Source organism: Cottoperca gobio, chromosome 18 (genome assembly GCF_900634415.1).
Source record: "Cottoperca gobio chromosome 18, fCotGob3.1, whole genome shotgun sequence".
Taxonomy (NCBI): Eukaryota; Metazoa; Chordata; class Actinopteri; order Perciformes; family Bovichtidae; genus Cottoperca; species Cottoperca gobio.
Genome location: NC_041372.1, coordinates 12205046 through 12229073, shown reverse-complemented (window position 1 = coordinate 12229073; position 24028 = coordinate 12205046). Strand labels below are relative to the sequence as shown.

Genomic DNA, 24028 nt, shown 5'->3' with positions numbered 1-24028 from the left:
CGCACATAGGAATGAAGATGTTATTTGGTGGCTCCACATCTGCTTGTAGCCTTCTTGTGCCTCAATTAGTTCACAATAAGTGAACAATGGAATTTGGTTGTAAAATAATAGCATAAAAATATGACATGTTTTACTCATTCAGTCATTACATTACACACTATGCGTAATACGTTGTTACCTATCTGTGAACATCTGTTAAATGGTAGCACTTATTTTCAGTCCAAACATACTCTAACACGCGACAAACTCTGATTTAAACATACACAATTAAGAAAAGTATATTGAAAAGATTTAACTGTAGTAAGATAATCCAATGAACTGTGGGTTAAATTACATTTTTAATAATGTAATCATCATATAGTCTGAATAATACATGCCATATTTGGTAACATTTAATAAGAAAGTTGAAAGTAGTTAATTGTCCTTAAATAAATTCCTGCATGCTTTCTCTTTTAGATGTACAATGTTAGTGGTCATTCGTGTTGTCTATATTTAGTTTTAGGATAAATATTGTTCCAGGCCAGCTCACTGCTTCCATGGCTCCCTGGCAGTCAGCTGCAGTGCCGCAGTCCGACCGGACGGGGGCGCTGTTGCACTCAGTTTGTACGTATGATCTTTGAGAACATGGTGGTGGATCAGCAGCCAGTCAAGACAGCAGGATAACAACACAGCAGAGATCATTACATCAAGAACTAGGATTAAAGCAAGGCAATAAATCTATGCAACGATAACTTCTGAGTCTTCTGGCAGACCACAAGACAGAGAAGCAAATCCGGCTTTTACTACTGTGAATTGTTTTAGTGGGAAAAGACCTGAAGTGGAGCTTTACTGGAATCGTATTGCATTCTAGCTAGCTGGCTAACATGCAGCTTTAGTGTTTGCATTTGCACAAAAACGGGACTCTTGGATATATCGAGTTGGAATTTGCATGGGTTTGCTATCTCGACCTCTTCAACATTCATATATTCGCAAGCAGTTAAAGGCATGCTGCCCTTTCACCTTGCAGACATAGCTGGTTAGCTTGCTACCTCCAAAAGACCGACTCGTTGGCGCAGCTGAAAGCCGAACCCACGGCGCTTTTGGTCGGCCTGAGGACCAACGCAATGCCGCGGTTTGAAATCGGCCCAGCCGTAGAGCTAACTTCAGAAAGCTAACGCTAGCTGGATATAGCAGGCCGTTTATCGTTCCCTAGTCAGCTAATTAGATAAATCACAACTCAAAACCGAGAAGCACCGTTAACTTATATTCTGCACGGTGCTTTTGTTTTTATAAACCCAACGGCTGTCCTAGCTAATGCCGGGTAATCTGATAATTAGCTAGCTAGCTCATTAGCGAGTGTTGCAGAGCCAACGGTTGCGCCTGGGTTGGTTGTTGTTTACAGTGTGCTAGCATGTACATTGCAAGTTACAGTTAGCTTGGAAATTGTCATTTACTTTTTACTTATCAAACTAAGGTACGTTGTTTTGTGTGCATTAGCTTGTTGCGTACACATCAATACAGTTAATGTCGTTATTAAAATCACTTTGAGCCCTCATGTTAGATTGTTAACATAAAGACACCCATGTAAACAAGTCTGACTACGTTTAAGGTGTCACTACATAACAAGACAATACTGTGCTGTTCTCTGGACTTCTGCAATGCGTGTTAAGGAAGTTGCTTTGAATTTATCTGCCAAGAATTAGCAGTACACAGACATTAAAAGGCATGGGAGTTGTTGACCTCCTGCAACACAGCGAGACATATCAGCCATTCATTCATGATTGATGACCTTTGAGGAGGCAGACTGTCCTTTATCCAACAGTCTTGTTCTAGTATTTATTTTTTAACCACTAATGTAACCTAGTGAAGCTGAGGAGATTTCAGTTTTAGCAGAATCTTTCTTTTAAAGTCCTAAAGACACCTTGAACCATTGGGTGGATGGGAACATGAGGAGCACTCTGTCTGATCTCAACCAGCTTCCCAGTAGCTTGAAGATCTGATCAAAGCACAACAGAGAGGCCCATTGTGTGGACTGAAAACTGAAGAGGAAAGAGATGATGATGGGGATAAAAGAGGCCCAGTGACAGTGTTGATCCCCGCATCAGGAAGCAGAGGCGTGTCACAAGGCTACAGACATGAGTCTCCGCCAACCCACCTCGACACTGGACAGGTACGAGCCCCACCGTCCGCTAAACACCATACAGCTTCTGTCTCCGTGGTTAAGGAAACATCCTAACGCCTTGCTAACTTTGCAAAATATTTTCGCCATATCTAATAATGCAAATGTATCTTTAGCTTTATTACGGTATATATATTTTCTTTTTTGACAGATGCTCAAAATACGAGTGTAGGGAGGTGGAAAGAGAGTCCATAACCATAACTGTACAAAAGGCTCCCCGCCGTCATATGGTCACACGCGTGTTTGCTCCCTCGCTGACATGTTGAGCCCTATAGGACCACTTTCCATAAGTCTGCATTCCTGCAGGCAAAGTCTGCAGGAATCAACCACAATTAGGGTTCAAGGTATTACAGTAAACAGTATTACACTATTATAATTATTGTAATATTGTAATAATACTTTATATTAGTGCCTTAGCCGGGGGGAAAAGTAAGAGAACGTCAAATAAAAAGTCGTTAACGTGCTTTCCCATTCCTATTTATACCACTGCATTCAATCACTTAACAGGTGACGTCATTTAAGTCCCAGAGGCTTCAGGGTTTAGGGGGGGGGACGTTGAGATTGGGTCTATTTGTTGCTTGAATGTCGTGTTGTGACTCTTCACCTGCCGTGTTTAGCTTTAATCGCTGCTCAAACTTGACGCACTGTCATCGCCACATTCACCTCTGTGTTTCTGTGATCGTGTTATGATTCGTCTTTGTCTTGATCATGTGTCTGTCCTGTTTCTCCTGCTGTCAACTTTTTTTCCTCTGTCTGTCTGTTTGTGTGTGTGTGTGTGTGTGTGTGTTCTCGTGCACGTGCCTGCCACTGTGTCTGTGTGTGTCATGTGACAGCAGTGCAGCCAATAAGAAAAACTCCCATCTGTTCAGGTAGGACAGCTGTCAGGGTTTGGGGCTTTGATAATGACGCCTACAGATTGTACAGCTGTGGCTGCTCTTGTTATTTCAGGGCTACAGCACAGACTTGCTACAGAGACGCATCTAATGATCCTTTTCATACTCGATCAATCTTAGTTTCCAAGAATCTGAGGTGAAGTCTTCATATCGCTGTTTTTCTTTTTCTCACCAAAAAGTGAAAAACCCCAAAAGACCCAAATATGATGAGCAGATCCTCTCGTTCGAGAAGGTAGAAGCGGCGCAAGTTGAAACCAGTACCAAATATGTCAAAGCTTCATTCATAACGTTGACAGATCTATAGATGGATTAATAATTTGAACGGTGTTTTGCTCATTGGACCTATTGGATAACACCAAATCACTTCAGTGTTTACATTGTGTCCTTGCGTCATTCGCCCTTAAATAAATATATTCTTGGAACTCAAGGCAGTGTTTACAATCTGTAAGAGTATAAAGGGCGTGGTGGTGATGTGAGTTTCTCTGTGTCCTTATATTAATGGTCTTTATGCTGAATTATTTTCTCTCTCTTTCCCCCTTTTTATCTGTCTTTATCCGTCTTTCGCTTTCAGCCCTTTTGCTGCTTGGTGAGTTTTCCCTTCGACTGCTTTGCTCCTCGTGCATTATTCTCTCCTCCTCTACCCCACTGACATACCTGACCATGCGCGTCCCTTGAGTGCTCTGCCTCTCACATCCCTCTCTCTTCTCTTGTTGCTCTTTGGCCTGTTCCATCACTTGTTATGAATGTCTCTCTCTTCATGTATTCCCTTCCCAGTGCAACCGCCTCTTCCCCAAGAGCATTTTCTAAATCGGCCCCGTTTTATTGTTTCATGCTCAGCCTCTCTTTCTGTCGTCTCCCAAACCCTCAGGCTCAGCAGTCTGACCATCGGGGACTCGGAGCGCAAATCCTCTGCCGCCCAGCAGAGGGAGCCAATGGTGGAAATCCCTGCGGAGAGTACGGGTAATTGCAACTTCCCACACCGGTTTATGTTTCATCTCCCAAAACGTCCTCTACATCCTTCTGTACCCCTCTTCCAGGTACTGGCCTTGTCCAGAGATGTGTGGTCGTGCAGAAGGACCAGCTCGGCTTCGGCTTCACAGTATGTGGAGAGAGAGTCAAGCTAGTGCAGAATGTCCGACCGGGTAAGTGCACGTGCACAGCTTGTGCGTCGATGTTACCAAAATGCTTATTGTACACACAGATGCTCCAACAATCTGCCTTGGAAAGTTGTCTTTTTTTGTGATTTGAAAGCACCTAAAGTTGTGATGTGTGTTCATATGCAGTTAAAAGTCAATTCCCAGGTATTAAAAAAACGGTGTTTTCTTTCTGTACATGAGCTTCACTGTATGCCTTTACTTATCTCTACAGGTGGGGCAGCAGTCAAGGCCGGGGTCCAAGAAGGGGACAGAATCATAAAGGTTTTTACTGCTTTCCATCACACACACTGAACCTGACAGGTTTTGGTTTTTCCTGTTCCTGGCGTTACTGATTTTCCTCTTCTCCGCCTGTCTCCCTCTCTCAGGTGAACGGCTCGCTGGTGTCCTCCATGTCCCATCAGGAGGTGGTGAAGCTCATCAAATGTGAGTTTGAACTATGTGTGATGTTTGGTATATCCTGTTCTTTTGCCCGTATTTATCTGACGCCATTGCTGCTTTTTCTTTTTTATTATCGTCCCTTAGCTGGAACGTACGTCGCTCTGACACTACAAGGACCGCCCCCTTCAGCCGCCTCCTTGCCCTTAGACCCCCTCCCCACTGACCTCACACCCAATCAAAGAACGTCTCTGGGTGGAGAGGCCCCGACGCCTCCACCTCCACCCTTGCCCTCTGGACTGAGCAGCACCCCATCGCAAAGAATCACTGGACCCAAACCACTGCAGGTAAATGAAACGATGTTAAGTACTGATGTCAGTACTGAATAACAATAAGTAGGTACTCGTTTTAAACGGGTAATTCATAGTTTACCTGCTTTGGTACATCATCATAATGAATTTCTGTTTTAAATGTGTTTTCTTTTAGGACCCAGAAGTACAAAAACATGCCACGCAGATACTCAGGAAGATGCTGGAGCAGGAAGAGGCTGAACTGCAGGTACTCGCACTCGCACTCGCACCCTCGCACTCGCACACATTCACACACACAATCTAATATGCTGTCCCACGTCAGTTCTGATCCCTGACTGCATCCTCCTGTAGATGCATATGACATACTTCTGTGTTCTACATTGTTGCATCGCGCTCTCTGCTTCATTAGTTGCAATGAAGTTTCTTCAGCTAAAGTCTGCTGTTGATAACCAATACACAGGAGTTGATGGAGGAGCAGTTGAGGAACCCGTCGCCGTCACTGGGGGAGCGGATTGAAAGGGCCAATAGGAGAGCTCACCAAGTCAGGGTCAAGATTCAGCAAGATCTGGTGAGGAGGACTGTTTTGTTTTAACTGTCACTTTCTAAATGGACTGAAACCCCTCTACGTATAGAACTTTCTGTTTTGTAAATACAAATCCACTGATCAAGTCATGTGACCAGATGCATTTAGTTGCATTCAAGACAGAGTGGTGTTGGTACAGTTCCTCGCCATAACTGCAACTATTCATGCTCACAATGTCAAATTAGAATTTTGGCCGTGTCAGAGGGATTTAAATTGCAATCCATATGTCAGTGTTGTGTTCACTGCCTGTTCTGCTGCCCCAAATCAATAAAAACAGCTTTTAATTAAATGAACTTTTGCTTCTCCAGGACGGAACGCGGTCAGAATGTGTCACGAGCTACGTCATAGCAGGAGAAGGTTTGTCTCTCAGTGCGACAGAGATACACACTGTATTTAATGTTTAGCATGTACTTATCTGCAGGGGATACACACACACACACACACACACACACACACACACACACACACACACACACACTGCTTTATCAAAGTGGCTTACAATAGGTCGTCTGTTGAGGAATGTATGGTCCAAGGTCAGAGGTTACTTACTTGTGATGTTGTTGTATTAGTGTCTTCACAAGTGGTTTAACGTTGCTCTGGGCTTCTGGCAGGTCGACTATCGATGGACTCAAGCGAAGGAGACGTGGAGGTAGGCTGCAGTCTTGTGTTTTCATAAACTGATTGTGCGTTTGTGTATGTGATGGTCGCACTCATCCCGTCCCCCTCCCTCCTCCCCAGGCCTTTGAGAGTCCCCACTCCTCCCCCTCATCCTCCTTCAGGACCCCCCAACACCGACGGCAGAACTCCGACACACACACCCTGTCTGATTCGGTGAGATGGACACACACACACACACACACACACACACACACACACACACACACACACACACACACACACACACACTTGCATTCACTTTTAAGCTAGTGAATCCTCACATGCAGCTCAGGCTCCCTCCTGCTGGGGTTATACCGAACATAACAATACACACAGTACTTTACTCGAGTGTGGTGTGACTGAGTACTTCTGTGTGTGTGTTCACAGGGCGGGAAGGCCCAGATCATCGGCCCCGAGGAAGAGGATGAAGAAGATGACTGCTATGCATTTAATGAGGTGAGAAGGACATTTGTTGCCACCTCGATATTTCTGCCTCTTGCTGTTCCTTCCTTCCATCCGTACAATATTTGTTTGTCTTCTCCGTCTGTCTCTCAGATGGACGGTCCGTTCCAGGACATCGAGTTGTTGAAGTCCCGACCGGCGCACATGGCGGTGTTCATGAGATACGTCTTCACGCAGCTTCTGGACCCTAACCCTCTGGTCATGTCTACACCAGATCTTATGTTTTAATCAACCTCATCCTGTGTATATCTGCGTGCTCACCTTCCTGGTTGTGTGTCCACAACAGCTGTTCTACCTGTCGGTGGAGGCCTACCTGGGCTCCAGCCCTAAAGACGCCCGCGCACTTGCACCTCAGATCTGCTCGCATTTCCTGGACCCGGATGCTGTATGTACAAACGCGTGTTAATGATTTTATACTTTTATTTGTTATATCAACGTATTTGCTGCTAACGTGCAATGTCTTGATTCTTTTATTCCGTTCCTTTTGACAGCCCCTGAAAATCAAAGTACGAGAGGAGTACCTCACAGATATAGGTAAGACGACTACCTGGTCGTTGAGCTGTGGGCTTCATCAATTGCTTTTATTGTGATCTTTATACCTTCAACTGGAAATTAGATTTGAGGCACACGGCTGTAATTATTTACTTGTGAGGAAGTGAGGAAGACATAATGTTGTGTCCATCGTCCCTTCAGAAAGTCGACTTCATGCCCAGGAGGACATCAGAGGACCTTTGTCCGAGCTGCAGCAGCAAGTGCTGCCGGACATCCAAGACCAGATACAGGACTACAGGTACATTACTCAAGGCTGAGAATACTAAAGGCGCCGGCTCAGGCAGAGTAACGACCCTGGAAGCGTCTCAGATTAACCTGTTCAGCTTGTGCTTTACAGAAACAAGCAGATGATGGGTCTCGGCTCTCTGTTTGGGGAAGGAGACCTGCAGCAGCTGGATGGAGACCCGGTGAAGGAGAGGCAGGTGGTGGACAGACAGGTCACCGCCCTCTGGGAAATACTGTGAGTCTGTGACTTAATCGAATACTACAGAACTGTTCAGGTTCATGGTGAGGACACGTTGCCTCACCTTTTATCTGAAAGATGTCAAACTACACATGTCCTTTTGGAATCTATCGACATATTTGTACTCTTTTACCAAAATATCATTTTTTCTGGCTCAAACCCACCTGTTAACTAATTATACAATGTTGTACGTTTGGCTGTAATCATGAAGAGAGTATCACCCTCCACACACGTAGACTGTTGAACCAGGTTCCTCCTGCAGGGGCCCAATAAAAGAGTTATTACAAAGCGACAGAAGCTCAGCCATAACAAAGGTCATTACCGCAGCTGCAACACCTGGAAACCACATGACATTTACTCCTTTGACTTCTTACACACACACACACACACAGGGCGATTCCCATCACATGACTGCTGCACGGCCGTCTGTTTCTTGCACCTGAATGAAGTTGATTTTTCACTTTGAGGAATTAAACTGGATATCTCTTCTGAAGCTTGTTGTGTGCTGTGGGGCGAGTTAACAGCCTTTTTATGTCTCTCTCTCTGTTCCCGCTCCAGATCAAAGCACGAAGAGGACCGAAGGTAAAAGAAGTGTCTTTGTCTGTTGCAGTGACACGTCGTTTAACGGCAATCTGTTCGAGCGCTTTGCTTCTTTCTTAACACCTTTTCTCTGTTTGTTTTTTCATTGTGGTCTTTTCTCCTCACGTTTCCATGTTTGTCCTGTCCCTCTCTCTCTCTCTCTCTCTCTCTCTCTCTCTCTCTCTCTCTCTCTCTCTCTCTCTCCCTCTCTCTCTCTCTCCGCCCCCTCGCTCCTCTCCCTTAGTTCTCCGCTGGCGTCCGCTGTGCACCTATACCTGCGTCATTCTGGTATCAAGCTCAGAGACTCCAAGGTTTTCCCTGGTCTGAGCACAGAGAAGGAGAAGTGGCTAGCCTTCTTAAAGACGAAAAAGGTAAGTGGCAACTGCTCTCTCTTAAAAAACAAAAGTGCTTACCACACTTCTAGAAATGAAGTAGTAAATGTGCAAAGGCAGGTTGTAAACTTGGGCATCTGCTTTCTTTTTAAAATATAATTTCAGACCAGAGCACATTCTGCTGTGTTGTAAAGATCTAAAGAATATGTTCTTCTATATCTATCTATATATAGGTATATATAAATAGATATATAAAAAAAATAATGTTGATTATATGACATGACTTTATGGTTCCTGTCTCCATAGCTGAGTGGTACCAAGAAAGAGAAAGATGGAGAGGATAAAAAAAGAAATCCCATCCTGAAGTACATCGGAAAGCCCCGGAACACATCCCAGTCCAGTAAATACAAACACACACACACACACACACACACACACACACACACACACACACAGCTTCATGTTTTATCGCTCTGCAAATCATTATGATCACCTGACGTCTGTCAAAAGTGCTAAAAGTCAAACTTTTAGTTTATTCTCATTTAGACTCACGAGTACATCGTCAGGGTTTGAAATGACAATAAGAGTGTGTGTGTGTGTGTGTGTGTGTGTGTGAGAAGTCATCACCAGCTGTGTTGCTACACTGGCGCATCACATCAGAGGCACGCCAACACAAACGTGATGCTGTCACTCGTTGCATTTGTCAGACGATATTGATTTATTATTATTATTATTATTATTATTGTCCCATGTTTATTTATCACATTGTCATTGTGTCTCGTTATCCTGATTTCATTGTTTCTTTTTGGTTCATTTTGCTTTTGTAGCATTCCATGTCCCGTTGTCACCCACCGAAGGTATACCTTTTTCATGGCACTTTTGTTTTTATTAGTCGTTCTTCATGGAATGCATCTAGTGTGAAGATTGCTTGTGCGCCACCTCATTTTATCGTACTGAGCAAAATGTGTGTGTGCAGTCCGTCCTGGCAGTGTGAGGAACATCATTCAGCAGTTTGAGAATCACACGGAGACGGGAGAGGAGGGAGGTGACCCCGCCGACCCCCAGAGGCTCTCCTCCAGCAGCCTGGGAGAAGACAGCATGGACAGGTACTCCATCATCCCCTGTAGTGTATGTTTTGTATATAGCACCTGGTGGACGACCTGCTGCTTCAGTCACGCTGTGTGTTTTCTTTACTCTTGCAGCCCCACGATCTCAGTGCGTCTGGCACGCAGCGAGTCGTTGAAGGCTCAGGGAGAAGGGCGTCGGCGGGGCGTTGTCTCGGGGACGGAGTCTGTCCCTCGCTCTCGTAGCGATGTGGACATGGAGGACTGCGGGGAGGAAAGGGAGGGGCCGGGCCTCAGGCCGCTGCAGCACAGCACGTCGTCGTCCGCATCCAGCAGCTCTGCACGGTAAAGACTCGCACAGCTGGAACCGCTGGAGGGTTTCTATTGAGTTTTGAAAACATCTCAAAGCGAGAGATGGTACTAGGATAAAAGACACTCTTTGCATACTTCAGGCTGGAATACATTTAAATTAAAATAACTACATCAGCTTCAAAGAATCAAAACTCCCCCCTGTAACTCAAACAGCCCAGAAGTGTAGGTTTACACCTCATGCAATCTCTCTCTCCACTCTCTCTCAAACTCAGGTCTCTAGAGAACCCTACACCCCCATACACCCCTCGGTCTAGACGCAGGTGAGTTTCAATGTCCTTCCCGTAGATGATCAGTCATTTAAGGTGATTGTCTTGCAGGAAATTAGAAAGAAAGATGGCTGACTTCTCTCCCACATGAAGAATGAATTGCTTAGTTCACACGACAGAAATGTCAGCTTCCAGTCTCCCCACGATGTTAGATTTGTTTTGTACAAGCGATGTCGGTATAACATGTGTTTGTCTGTCCATCCTTCCTACCCTGTGTTAATGTGTGTGTGTGTGTGTGTGTGACGCTGCAGGAGTGTGGACTCACCGTTGGCCCTGCTGCCGGACGCTGCTGCGCTGGAGGAGGAGGTGTGCGACGGTCAGAACTGGCAGGACACCGTTCCTCCTCAGCTCCTCGCCACGCTCAGTCCGAGGGAGGTGGACAGACAGGCTGTCATATACGGTACGAGTCAAACTCCACAACGCACGTCAACGGCAGACATTTAAATATGATTGTAATTATCATGTAACATCACAGAAATAACCGTTTTCAGGACTCCTTGATACGCTACAATCACGTACGGTAGTGCACTGATGAGGTGTCGTTTTTTATTGATTCCTCTTATCGATACTCCTTATCGGTTTGGTTCTTCATCGATACTCTTTATCGGTTCAGTTCTTTATCAATACTCCTTATCGGTTCGGTTCTTTATCGATACTCCTTATCGGTTTGGTTCTTTATCGATACTCCTTATCGGTTCGGTTCTTTAGCGATACTCCTTATCGGTTCGGTTCTTTATCGATACTCCTTATCGGTTCGGTTCTTTATCGATACTCCTTATCGGTTCGGTTCTTTATCGATACTCCTTATCGGTTTGGTTCTTTATCGATACTCCTTATCGGTTCGGTTCTTTATCGATACTCCTTATCGGTTTGGTTCTTTATCGATACTCCTTATCGGTTCGGTTCTTTATCGATACTCCTTATCGGTTCGGTTCTTTATCGATACTCCTTATCGGTTTGGTTCTTTATCGATACTCCTTATCGGTTTGGTTCTTTATCGATACTCCTTATCGGTTCGGTTCTTTATCGATACTCCTTATCGGTTCGGTTCTTTATCGATACTCCTTATCGGTTCAGTTCTTTATCGATACTCGATATAACTGAATGTTGTTTCTAGAGCAGCGACAGTAAGTCACTATATAAACTCAGTAATATCTCACTGGAACAAATCTAAAATGTCACAAGAATATTCCCGAGTGAAGTTTAGAAAGGATGAAGACATCCAAATATTAAGATACGAGCCAAACTAAGCTAAACAGTAAGACTGCATACAGACAGCTGTTGTTTTAGCTTGTTTGTAACAATGTGCCATGAGCTTGTGTGAAACATGGCGGCGCTGGATAAGAGAATGAGGACAGAGTGGAGTATCACATGCGTAATTCCCATCCCCTCGCTCTGATGTTGACCACACTCTCCGTTTTCTTCGTCAGAGCTCTTCACCACCGAGGCATCCCACCTGCGGACCTTGAGGGTCCTGGACCAGGTCTTTTTCCAGAAGATGAGGTCTGTGCTGAACTCTGATGAGCTGGCCTGCATCTTCCCCAACCTGCCGCAGGTCTACGAACTCCACGGTCAGTGAGCGTGTGCGAAAACGTCCAGGTCTTTATTTAAGTCTGATTTCGACTGTACATACAATGTGTGTATTTACTGTAAATGCAGGTACAGCTACATATCTCTGGATTCATTTTGTATGCATAGTCAAAACCATTATACACTATTTTCACGAAAGGTAACTTAAAGAATTAGAGTAAGCGTTTAAATATGACTAACTTTGTTCTTTGTGACCGTGTCCTCTTGTGAGTGTCACTGCTTTCTGCCTCGTCTGTTTGCACATGTTTGTACGTTGAGTCAACATGTATTCAGGTCTGTGTGTTTGCCAGGTAAATAATAATAAGTGAAGCAAATACAAAGGGAAGGTCGTGAGCGTTAAGTGTAATCTCAGCCTGCAGATTTACTGAGTCAATATGTATTCTGGGCTTTAATGAAGCGCCAACATGGAAGTATATGATGTGATATTGTTGCCATACCAGACTCACATTTAGCACTACTAGATTTATTATATTATATACATTTTTACTCGTATAATTGTATTATATAAATTAAATATATAATAATACATGTATATAATATAATATTATTTAAATATATTTGTTTGTTTAAAATAGTTTTTATTATTTGTTTCTTGTGCTTTTACCTGTATAATCTGTAAAGCCCTTTGGGTATGAACTGTGCTGTTTAAATACATTTGCCTTGCCTTGCCTAGATCTCTGGATTATATTATTTGCATTATCTGACTCTTTTAATGTCGCTCCTTATTGCTTCCCCGCAGCGAGTCTGTGCGAGGAGATGAAGAAACGAAGAGAAACTCCCATCGTTCAGGACATCGGGGACGTTATGCTGGCCAGGGTGAGTGAAATTATCCCCGGCGTCGGGTCCCTCCACCACCATGACTCCACCGTCATTGAAATGCAAAAGGTGTTGATGCGCAGTATATTTAGTGTGTGTGTGTGTGTGTGTGTGTGTGTGTGTGTGTGTGTGTGTGTGTGTTTCCAGTTTGAAGGTGCAGCTGGAGACGAGTTTCAGGAACAAGCGTCGCAGCTGTGCAGCCAGCAGTCTCAGGCTCAGGAGCTCATCAAGAACAAACAACGCAAGGACCCTCGCTTCGCTCACATTATCCAGGTACACACACACACACACACACACACACACACACACACACACACACACACACACACACACACACACACACACACACACACACACACACACACACACACACACACACACACACAGTAGTTGAGCAGCCTTGTGCTTCACATGCTTACGTGTCTTGACATCTGTTTAGGAGTGTGAAGCGAGTCCTCACTGTCGGAGGCTGCAGCTCAAAGACCTGCTGGTGTCGGAGATGCAGAGACTCACTAAGTACCCCCTGCTGCTGGACAACATCATGAAACACACACAGGGTGAGGAATCAAACGCATTGTTTGACGATCGTCGACACAGGAACACCTGCCACATTAGTGTATTGTGATATTCTTTGTTTTGTGTTTAGCCGTCTCGTCGGACCTCCCCTCGCTTCAGCGCGCCCAGGCCTGCTGCAGGGGGATACTGCAGGCCTGTGAACGAGGTGGTCAGGGAAACGGAGCACCGGCAACGCCTCAGCCAATACCAACGCAGGCTGGACGCTGCCCCTCTGTTCAAGGTAGTCAAATCACTCATTGTGGTTAACCTTGTCGTTGATATAAAACCCTTTTCACCTGCATGTGTTTGACTCTCATCCCCCTCACAGAGTCTGGACCTCGCCACTAAGAGAATGATTCACGAAGGTCCGCTCACGTGGAAAGTGAGCAAAGATAAGCAGATAGGTCAGTACCTCCTCGTGGATTTGTTCTGTATTGATCCAGTCGGCTTTTGTACCTCCCTTAATCGCACGTCTCTGTATCGCTCCGTCAGAGATCCAAGCGCTGCTGCTGTCCGACTGCCTGGTCCTCCTGCAGCGAGGCCCGGACGACCGTCTGCAGCTGAGATATCCATCCCGCTGGCTGGGTGGAGGCGGAGGAGGCAGCGGAGACAGCAAGACCTCCTTCAGCCCTCTGGTGAAGCTGGACTCTCTGCTTGTCCGCTCAGTAGCTACAGGTAAGGCTGTGGTCGCACCTCGGAAAGCCTTTTTTTTTTTTTTTTTAATAGTTAATTGCTCTCCTGCTTTTTCAAACGTGTGTAATGGTGTCTTGTGATTTACTCTCCAGATAACAAAGCCCTCTACGTGATCAGCACCACAGAGAGGCAGATCTATGAGCTGGTGGCTGGGACCTCATCAGAGAAAAACACGTGAGCTCTGTTCCACTTCCTTTAAGAACACCCGTCGGTAACTCAGCCTCCACAAACGTGTGTTTTTGTTTTTGCAGCTGGAAAGATTTACTTGAAAAGACCATCTCATCGTCCGGCGGTTCATCCCCCCTGATCAATCACGTATCCATACCTATATCGTGAGTAAACCTTGTGTCTATGAACAGTGAGTGATGTGTTCATGGCCTTGTGCTTAGCGTGCGTTGTGTTTGTGTTTGTGTTCTCGATAGGTCGCCCAGTCTACGCAGTGCGTCCCCGGTGTCGACTGGCAGCAGCGTGTTTGCAGGTAATAACCACGTTATGATCGTCACTCTGGAATATTTCAACTGTCGGCAACTCGCAAAACAAAGGCTTTGATTTCAGTTTTGTTTTCTAATCTTCCAGACAACTCCATAACGGAGCAGTCAGATTCCACGGAGACTCATTCCTCCAACGACGACATCGTGCTCTCGGCGGACGCACCGACGGACCAATCGGGAGCTTTCATCCGCGGGGAGAGAAAAGCAGTCGGTGTGGCTGAGGCCGCTTTACAAGACGGTGAGAAACGCACACATCTGCTGCACTTCTACAAAGTGATGTTAAACTTATGTTGTCTTTACATTTGATGGTTAATGTAATCGTCTTATTGATTTTAGTATTTGTCTTTTCTACACGTTTCAGTAATCAGCCAGTGATCTACCGCGAGGATTTTCAAAACCTTCTTTTTTTTTTTTTGTATCTTTCTTTTCTTTGATCTTGTCATGTCGCTACAGTTGAAACACTAAGGCAGCTCATATTACGAGATTTGGAGGAGGACAGTTGGAGCCACGATTCAGACGACACGCCGACAAACGAGGCGGCCAACGACAGGAGCTCGTTCGCCGAGAGGCAGCGGCCGGAGTCTCTGGAGACGGTCCTCAACTTCAGCACCAGCGAGTGGGAGGCCGAGCCCGAGGAAGAGGCTCCGCCCCCAGACGCGGAGCAACCCGGCAGCGTTCAGGTCGTACGGAAAGGTAACGGGTCAGACGGAGAAAAGGTTCCTTTAGTTGTTCAGCAGGCCTCGCTGCTCACTTCACTTCTCAGATCTGCTTTCTGTCTGTGTTTTGGATCCAGTCTTTAACGGCTGCCTTCCTTTGCATGTTTTCTCTGCACTCGGGTGATTCATTCATTTGTTTCTTACACACTTGATCTTCTCTTTTCTCTGCTTCCTCTCCACAACACACTCATCCTACACCGGCTCCTACGTCGACTTCTTCCACACGCACTTTTCTTTGTCACACGTCTATCCTATAGCTGTGGTTGCGGGTCCTTCTTCTTCTTCTTCTGTCCCTGATGACATCACTGCTGATGTCACCCTCCCCTCAAACCAATCATCCAAGCCGAGAGGCGAGGCCACTGCGCAGGGTAATGACGACTAAGCTGGTCAAGTGCTGTATATTATATATCATATCTGCATGTGTGATTTAACATCGATCTGAAGTCTCACCGGCACGCTCTCTGTGCTCCAGGGAACACTTTCTACTTGGTAATGCCCACAGAGCAGGGCGAGAGCGTCACTGATGACCTCAACGACCCTCCTACTCCCACCGCCAGCCACTTCCCTCAGCCTCCGGACGAAGCGATGTCACCGCAGCCCGCCTGCGTCTCAGAGCCCAACCAATCGAAGGCTATGCAACTGGAACGGGAAGAGGAAACGGACCAATCGCACGCCGGGCACCAGAGCCACGTGATCAAAAATGTGGATGAGATTTTCCACACCATTGAGGGGTTGACGAGCAAGCTGCGCCAGCTGAAGGTGAGTGTGTAGGCTGTCCTCTCCACCTATTCCAACACACAGAAAGCGTCTCGTTTCTTTCTGTTGTGTATTCTTTTACTACTTAGAGGCTCATGTGTGTCTTATGAGGGTACATGTATAGAAAGAGATGACGCATGCGAACAGACTGCATCTTGTAATGTGTTGACCTGAGGGTAACGCTGCCACCAGTTAGTACCATCACGCTGATGTTTCTACTCGTATAACTTTCTGCATCTCCCCCTCCCCTCCCTTTTTTTACAGGAAATAGAGAATTCCCACCACACGCTTTTGAAATCCCTCAGAGAGCCCTTTGTCAATCAGGAGTCAGAGGACCAACTGTGTCTCTCGGCAACCGTCTCCAGAACGCCGTCTCTGGACCGTGGCTCAGGAGACGGTGAGGAGTTTGAATCTTGGACCTTTTTCATATAAACAATTGCTGACTTTCTACACGTTTCAGTAATCAGCCAGTGATCTACTGCTGATTTAATGATTTTTTAATACTTAATCATGTTTTCCTCGCAAAGCAGGCAAAGAGGGCAGTGCAGCGGAGCCCAAGATCCAGTCGACGGGGTTCTGACGTCGCTGCAGGAGTGGATTTACTGTCTCTTCATCTTGATTGTTGGCGCACGGACGCACTCATGGTCAGTCTCAGCCCCGCCTCCTCTCGCCCCTCGTCCCTGCATGGCCAGTGGATCAGAGCCCAGGAAGGAGCGTAGCTGTGTTTTTTCTTTTTTCTTTTTTTGGTTTCCTGTCGCCCTGGGATTCACCAGGATTGCCGAGGTCAGCACGACCCCCGACTTCTACCAGAGCGCGAGGGAGCCCAGGGCCGAGTGAGGGGAGAAGTTTGAAGGAACAAAAAAAGGTCGAAGACAAGTTGACCGGTGAAGAGAAAAAGTTGGAAGAATTGAAAGTATAAAAAAAATGACCAAGTTGGATATTTGTGAAGGAAACGGAGCTGGTTGAAAGAGCGGAGCAGAAAAGTGTTGAAATGTTAATTTAAGGAAGAATCTGAGGGACCCATCACCCCTGCACTTTACCCACAATGCTTCCCTCTGTCATGTACGTCCTCCACTGCGGACGCATCAGGGACAGGAGATGCCACTGGCTTCATTTAGGGGCCGAGATGGCCTCCGGGGGTCCCCGCCCCCCCCTCCACTGGTTGCTTTACACTGAGTTCACCTGCCACCACGGCCGAAGGACTGTGTCTATATAATTCAGGTTATTTGCACTGGGTAAGGAAACCAACATCATTTGACCATTTCATTAATCTCAGACCTTCACACCCCCCACACCGTGGGAGACACACTAACGTGCCATTGGGAACAAGCCCCAATGACAAATCCTTAAGTCCCCTTTTGAGATTTGTAAGATGGCCATGAGTGCAACACGTTGATCTGGTTCGTATTGTTTCGAGTTCTGGAAACCCCACGGCGCTGTTTACTACTGAAATGCTGGCAGGTTTTATTTTCAGCGCTGCTTCAGAGGCGTACAGGGATCTCAGCCATTTTTAAAATAAAGAAGCTCAGTGGATTCCCGCAGCTGTGTTCTGATCATGTAACGTCGTTTGGGTGTTACGTTTGGGAGAGTTAGAATGTTTCGGGAGCAAAGTTGACGACGAGCGTGAGGAAAGAGGACAAACGCAGATTCAAACTTTGAACGCTGACGACCTGTGTCACTCAAATTGCTGCCAAATATCGCCGCTGACATTGCCTGTCCACACTTTACCATTTGACTGTGCATCGTCGCTCCAGTGCGTGTGCGTGTGCGTGTGCGTGTGCGTGTGTGTGTGTGTGTGTGTGTGTGTGTGTGTGTACCACGGTAAAGACTGTGAACCAGCAACGTCTCACTTCTCCAGCAGCCAGACGTGCAGTGTTCATATCCATCCGGCGCACATCCATGAAAGGACTGCAACTCTTTACCAAGTAGCTTTCCAGTGAGAGACCCCCCCACCCCCCTGAATAGAACAACTTGTATTTATTGGGAGAAATAAAAAGTTAATTTGACACAAGCACATGGTCCAAGTAAAAAAAGAAAACTGCTACTGTATATGCAACTGTTAGATTAAGCAAAAAATAAATGTAATGGAAGAGTTTGACATTTTGGGAAACACGCTTATATGCAAGGGCTGATGCCGCTGTCGTACATGTACGGTAAATGTGAAGCTACCACCAGCGGCTGCTCCCGTTAGCTTATTTGAGTTTAGCGTAAAGACTGGAAATGGGAGAATCCACCCACCAGCATCTCTTGAGCGCTTGTTTTTGCGGATTTAAAAGGTATTGCGTAGATATTAGTGAACTTTAGGAGGTGCTGGTGGGCAGCACCAAGCTAGCTGTTTCCAGATGTAACGCTAAGCTAACTGGCTCCAGCACCGTCGTACTTACCGCACAGACACGAGAGCGGTATCTAACGCAAGAAAGCAAATTATGCCAAACTGTGTTTGGATCATATGTAGCAGTAATTTAATAAATGTTTTTGTACGCCTTGGTTGAAGCATGTGCAACTAGCAAAGACTCTCAAACGCCATCTATCTGGAACTCATGTTAACACACACTAGACCAGAGAAGTTCTTTAAGTGCACCAGTTGGACGTTTTTGTCTCTTATCAAGCGGAGCAGAATCTCACTGGACTGGATTTTATTTGAGCTGGTTTCAAATACTCACTGACGAGCGCTGTTGGCGAGTTCGCGGGCAAAACTGACGAAACACTACCAAACTGAAAACCATGAGCCAACACTACACTCCATCAGCTACATGCTCCTGTTAAAGGGACATTTCACTGCCTGGTGGAAGGTTTTCACTCTTTAGCCAACACGTGCTGAAGGAGTCGTCGACGACGAGTGTAACTCGCGTGAACAAAAAGAACGAGTTGAAATGGGAGCGTCCGATGGCCGCGGTACGAGCTCGAGGAAATATTCCACCAAAGTGAAATATCTCTTCAGAGGTGTTGAAGGGAGCGCGTTCATTTTGTTCCTCGACATGTTGCCTGCTGATAGATGACGAGAAGAAAAGATTCCTTTTTTGTTTGTTTTAACACATTTCCACGCCCGAATCAGTCTCTTTCCTCTCCCCCCCCCCCCCTCTAACTACAGCATTTTTCATCTCCAATTTCTACCTCTACTCTTCAGTTTCTTCATATCTTCCATGATTTCTTCTTTTCATGCATTTATCCTGTACATTGACATCAGCGTTGAGGCCCCCCCCCAACCGGCTGTGAGGAAAACAAAAAGAGAAACAAAAAAAAAAAAAGCTATAACTGATTCCTTTTGTAAAACAAAATGTTGCACAGACAAACTTCCCCGCACGGTGCAAACTACTGTATGCATACACACGTCTTTAACTATCATCTCATTGTCTTTTTATTTTGTGTCTTATATAAAAAAAGCTTCACTCGTGTAATATAGAGAGATCAGACCCACTCGTTTTATATATGTTCATTTCTTTCTGTAAAGCCTTAGTCCTCGTCTTTTATTTTATTTTTGTAGATATGATTTAAAAAAGAAAAAAGGATGTATAAATTATTTTCTTTTCCCTTGTTTTTAAACTTGATGCGATTGTTTAGCTGCACAGAAGGAAAAGAGAGCTCACGTCTCAGATTCATGTGTTTTGTGAGATTAAAAAGAAACTGGAAAATGAAATGTGGAGTTTTTGATCTTTAAACTTGGGTTTTAAGTGAGGTTAGGAATTAAACATTTAGACATGTAATAGTTTGCATAAGCTTCACCATTTGAAAGGAATTGTTCGCAAACACTTTTATATCTTTTAAAACTGAGAACAGAGCCACTTACTCATTAGTATAGCTGCTATTTTTGGTTAAAAGTGAGAAAAAACAAAACTATACAATAACATCTTCTGTATTTGTTATCTTTAATAGACAAAGGAAAGAGAAAAGTAGCGTTTCATTTAGTTTTATGCGAAGCCTAAACATGTCAAGCACAGTTACTAAGAATGTGACAGGAAATGAAACATTGTCTTGAAAATAAAAGCAGAAAGTTAGTAAAAAGATATACTGCACATAATTACACATCACTTACATTTGTCTGAACTTAGCTGGAAGCTATACAAGTTGTTTTCTGTTTATGTGGTACATTTAGTAAAATAATTATATTTTAATAACAATTTTTCAAAGTTGTACCTAATATGGAACCGATTTCTTTACAGACCTACCTTATTCAACACAACATATTTTGTGTACATGACTTTTAATGTTTATTTTTAATTGTCATTTGTGTCTCGATCGATTGATGCTGCAAGAAAACGGTTTCTTATAATGAATTTTGATATAATAAAATGTAAAAATATAATAAAATGGCTCGGTAGTGGGGATCATAATCCCTCAATGTCAAAATAAATTGCAAATGTGTTTCATTTGATCGTAGCAGACAAACTTATTAATTATTAAAAGGTTTAACCACCTCATTTAATATTTAACAGCAGTTCTGTCGCTGATAAAACCCAGTAATAGAAATTGGGGCGATACACCATTTTTAGGGATGTGTTTATTGAGTTTTTTTATTATTATTTTTATAAAAGGCACGTTTGTTCTAGTGTAAAAAATAAATTTAAAAAATCGCTTTTATTTTGAAAATCTCCTCCGGAAGCTGCGGATGCACTCTCTAGCTTGACTGCGCCTCTCGGTCGGTACTGGATGTCTGCACACAGCCGCTCAGCTCAGCGGGGCTCCGCCACAAAGCAGATGCAAAGCCGGGATGAGATGCGTGTCGCTGCCTTTTGTGCGGCTCCGGTGCTTCGATCTGAAATGCGATTTAACAGCCGAAAAGCAAACAAAACAAACTACGTTGGCCAAAAAGGAATCAAGTTACAGTGCGGGGATAAATGAGCGCGGACAGATGAGAGTCGGGAGAAAGTGAATTTGGAGGATTTGGAGGCACTTTAGTTGCTCGGCTCGGCCGCTCGGCTCTTTGTGCTGCGGGGCTGCAGCTTTACGCGCTTGGATAGAAAGGTAAGACATGTCTGTGTGCATTCTGGGTCAAATGTGTTCTTCCTGTCGGAGCATTTACACGGTAACGCCATCTGAAAATGCAAAAAATACACAATGAACATTTGCTACCCCCCCCCCCCCCCCCCACACACACACACACACACACATTTTTATTTCTGTATTTGTGCTCGGTCTGTCAGGACTGATGAGCTGGCAGATAACAGTATCGATCTCACATTGAATACATGTCCACAGACACTTGCAGCTCAGTCTTCCTTCATTGTTTTTGTCTTTTGCACTTTTACGCACTTGTGTGCCAAATGGAACACTTGGTAGATTTTACGCCGCTGTGTTCACACGCATGTGAGATGAGTGTGTGTGTGTGTGTGTGGTCACCAGTCTGTTGCTCATCACTTCACGCAGGGTGTGTTCTGCTTTGTCTGGCTCGCAGATTCTCCTCTGCTGTTGAATCGTCTGTTGCTTTTTAAAACTTTTGGGTCGCTGGTTATCCTGCGCTTTAATTCATGCTGAGTGTGTGTGTGTGTTTGTTTGTAATGTAAAGGCCTCGAAGCCTGGGCTTGGGTTGCTTAAAGGAGTCTGTATTGAGGCTGAAGCCCCGCCTCGATGGCCCACTGCCACCCTGAGGCCTGGAGGCCCCCGGGAGCCACACAGGCAGCACCAGCATGACTGAGGCTACAAAGATGTTTCACCCAAAACCGAGAGCTAAAGAGAAACATTTCACTTCGGGGGGGGGGAAACAAGTAAATACACTCTCCCTCTTGTATGAAATGTAATAATAAGAGTTAATAGTCATAGAATGTACCTCATTATCTCGGAGATAAGAGACAAACTAAATCTTTAGAGACTTGCATCTTCTGTGGCAACAGTTTTTGTTCTGTTTTCCACTCTGCACGTGGAAGCACTCACATCCCAGATGATGCTGAGCGTGGGATCCAGTGTAAATCAATGAGCGTGGGATTGATTACAGTGGGAGAGGCTCGATGGGATCGATTGTCTCAGACAGAGAGTTTATGGCACGATGATATTGTTTTGTAATCTGTGACAAACTTGACATGTTTACAGGAAGTTTGACATGCAAAATTGTACCCCCGAGTGTTGCGTCGTTGTGCTCAGGCTCTGTGTTGGTCTGGCCAAAGATTGGACCCATAAACACTTTTCAAAGTCACTTGCTGGCTCGTGAAATCTGCACACTCCTGCAGAACACTCCATGCGAACTTAGAGAGTCAGGTCAGTGTGATCTGGTGTGTTTTAGTCTGATGGCAAACAAAGCTCAGTTTTGTTTACATCTGCTGGTACAACCACGTCCCAGCTGACTCCAGGGACTCCCATGAGCCTCTTTGCAAACTGTGTGGGGCTTTCTCTTCGCCACTCTCCCATGAAGCCATTTTCGGTGCATCCTTGTACGCCCGCTTATGGATCTGCTCATGTGTGAATCACATGAGAGCCATTACCGAACACTGTAGTGTCTGATGTGGAGGACGGACACAGGAGGTCTCGGACACAAATTGAGAGCGTGAGGAGGTTTGTTATTGGATTAACGGTCTGCTTGTTCTGAAACGCACGCTGTGTTGAAAACTCAAACTTAAAATGGAGGCCGGGTTCAGAACCGTAAGCCTGGTAAATGATTCGTGTGTTCCTGTCTTCCGAGGTGTGTATTTGAGGGAGAATTAGAGGAGGGGGTGCGGAGTTGATGTTCAGGTTACTGTGGCAACTACCCCCCTCCTGTCTTTTCTCACCCCGAGCCTCCCATTCAGCCCCATTGTAGTAGTAAAGCTCTGTTGCCCTTGGAGACAGCAGGGGACAGTTGGGGAATGTGGCGTCTGGGGCGAGTATGTATCATACATGCACCCCCCCCCAAATAAAGATGCATTTCCTCCAACGTCACACCAATTCCTGCTTCTTCTTGAATCATTCAAGTGTGAAACGGGAACATTTCAGAGCTGATGTTCTGCCTGCGCCGCCGCTGCAGAGCGCGTCGCACTGGAGACCCGGCAGCCGAGAGTAGAAGGTGGCGTAATTGCCCTTTATTGGCTGAGAACACACTCGGGGCCAAATCACTTGAATTTGCTCATAAAAACTCCTTCAATGCGGAAGAATGGGCACACACACACACGCACACACACACACACACACCTCTGGGCCAACATTTTAACAATGTCCCTCTTCTTGTTGCTGTTTCTCGGTATGTGTCCGATATGACAAATAGTCCCTCTCTCTCTCTCTTCCTTCCTTCTGTGCACTCTCCGTTTTATTTCTCTCTCACCGCCTCTTTCCAAACTCACCATTTCTAACATTTATCATCTTCTCTCTCTCCCCCCCCCCCCCCACCCATCTTCCTCCCCTGTTCTGGTTTTTCCCAGGCCTCCAAGATAGATTCCCTCAGGAGTAAAGTGGACCTGCTGCGCCTCCCTCTGGCCCTCTCCACAAAGTCCATCAGCAGTCGTAAGAGCCAGCTGGGCGTGGTCTGGGAGAAAGGCGGCGGCGGCTTGGGGGCAGGAGGGGCCCGGAAACCCCGCCCACCGCCGGCCTCCGACATGGACAACGAGTCGACGTACTCGGGCTACTCCTACAAGTCGTCCCACTCACGAAGCTCCCGCAAACACAGGTAGAGGACCACACGGAGCTAATGATGATGGACGCTATAATCACATACAAATGTGATTATAGTATAATATAGTATAAGATATATAGTATTAAATGTGTGGAATACGATTCAAATGATTTTATCTTCTCTTTATATTTCGTACATTTACCTGTTTTAAAGGTTTGTTTTGAAGACACAGTAGAATAACTCGAGGATTATAAACACAGGCAGTTTGCAGTAATTATTATCCATGCATGATGAACCAACCCTCCGTCTCTCCAGGGAGAGGAGGGACCGGCATCGCTCGAAGAGTCGCGACAGCACCATCCGTGGAGACAAGTCTGTGAGCATCCAGGCTCCAGGAGAGCCGCTGCTGGACGCCGAGTCCACCAGAGGAGACGACAGGGTCAGAGATAGATTCTAAGCATTGCTCTCACGCTGTGTTCTGCCATGTATGTCCAACGCTCTTCACTCTGCTCTCTCTTCAGGATGACAACTGGGGCGAGACCACCACGGTGGTCACCGGCACATCCGTGGACAGCGTTTCCAACGAGGATCTGACGCGGATGTCTAAGGACCTTGAGGATTCTTCGCCTCTGCAGTGTCGCCGTTACCTCAGCCCGGCGCTGGGCGGCGTCCTG

At 45.6% G+C, this 24028-nt stretch overlaps 2 protein-coding genes across 4 annotated transcripts in view; both read left to right on the top strand.

The window, feature by feature from the left end:
* The first annotated feature begins 464 nt into the window (after positions 1–464).
* arhgef11 (Rho guanine nucleotide exchange factor (GEF) 11) lies at positions 465–19478 on the top strand. Its single transcript, XM_029454666.1, is given in 42 exon segments — positions 465–2149; positions 3920–4011; positions 4089–4193; positions 4420–4469; positions 4574–4631; positions 4731–4930; positions 5070–5141; positions 5355–5462; positions 5786–5834; positions 6089–6126; positions 6216–6308; positions 6522–6590; positions 6690–6794; positions 6883–6981; positions 7088–7130; positions 7290–7386; positions 7486–7608; positions 8170–8193; positions 8435–8561; positions 8829–8922; positions 9350–9379; positions 9499–9628; positions 9725–9931; positions 10171–10218; positions 10476–10624; positions 11655–11795; positions 12554–12630; positions 12778–12903; positions 13070–13187; positions 13277–13341; positions 13343–13426; positions 13514–13589; positions 13678–13860; positions 13971–14052; positions 14130–14210; positions 14301–14356; positions 14455–14607; positions 14823–15062; positions 15343–15453; positions 15558–15844; positions 16106–16238; positions 16372–19478. Coding segments are annotated over 42 exon segments (4308 nt in total). The 5' UTR covers positions 465–2114; the 3' UTR covers positions 16422–19478.
* A 954-nt stretch (positions 19479–20432) lies between these two features.
* Positions 20433–24028, top strand: part of LOC115023877 (vang-like protein 2) — a 10916-nt gene continuing 7320 nt past the window's right edge. For 2 of the 3 annotated variants that reach the window (XR_003834053.1, XM_029455201.1), the window contains exons 1-4: positions 20433–20803; positions 23164–23408; positions 23670–23793; positions 23876–24028. The exon at positions 23876–24028 is cut by the window's right edge and continues 455 nt beyond it. Coding sequence is in view for 2 of the 3 variants with exons in the window: in XM_029455201.1 (XP_029311061.1) it covers positions 23338–23408; positions 23670–23793; positions 23876–24028 (348 nt within the window). In the remaining variant the exon portion in view is untranslated. Of the gene's footprint in view, positions 20804–21107; positions 21146–23163; positions 23409–23669; positions 23794–23875 lie in introns of those variants that run through there. The other variant, XM_029455202.1, reaches the window with a different exon arrangement.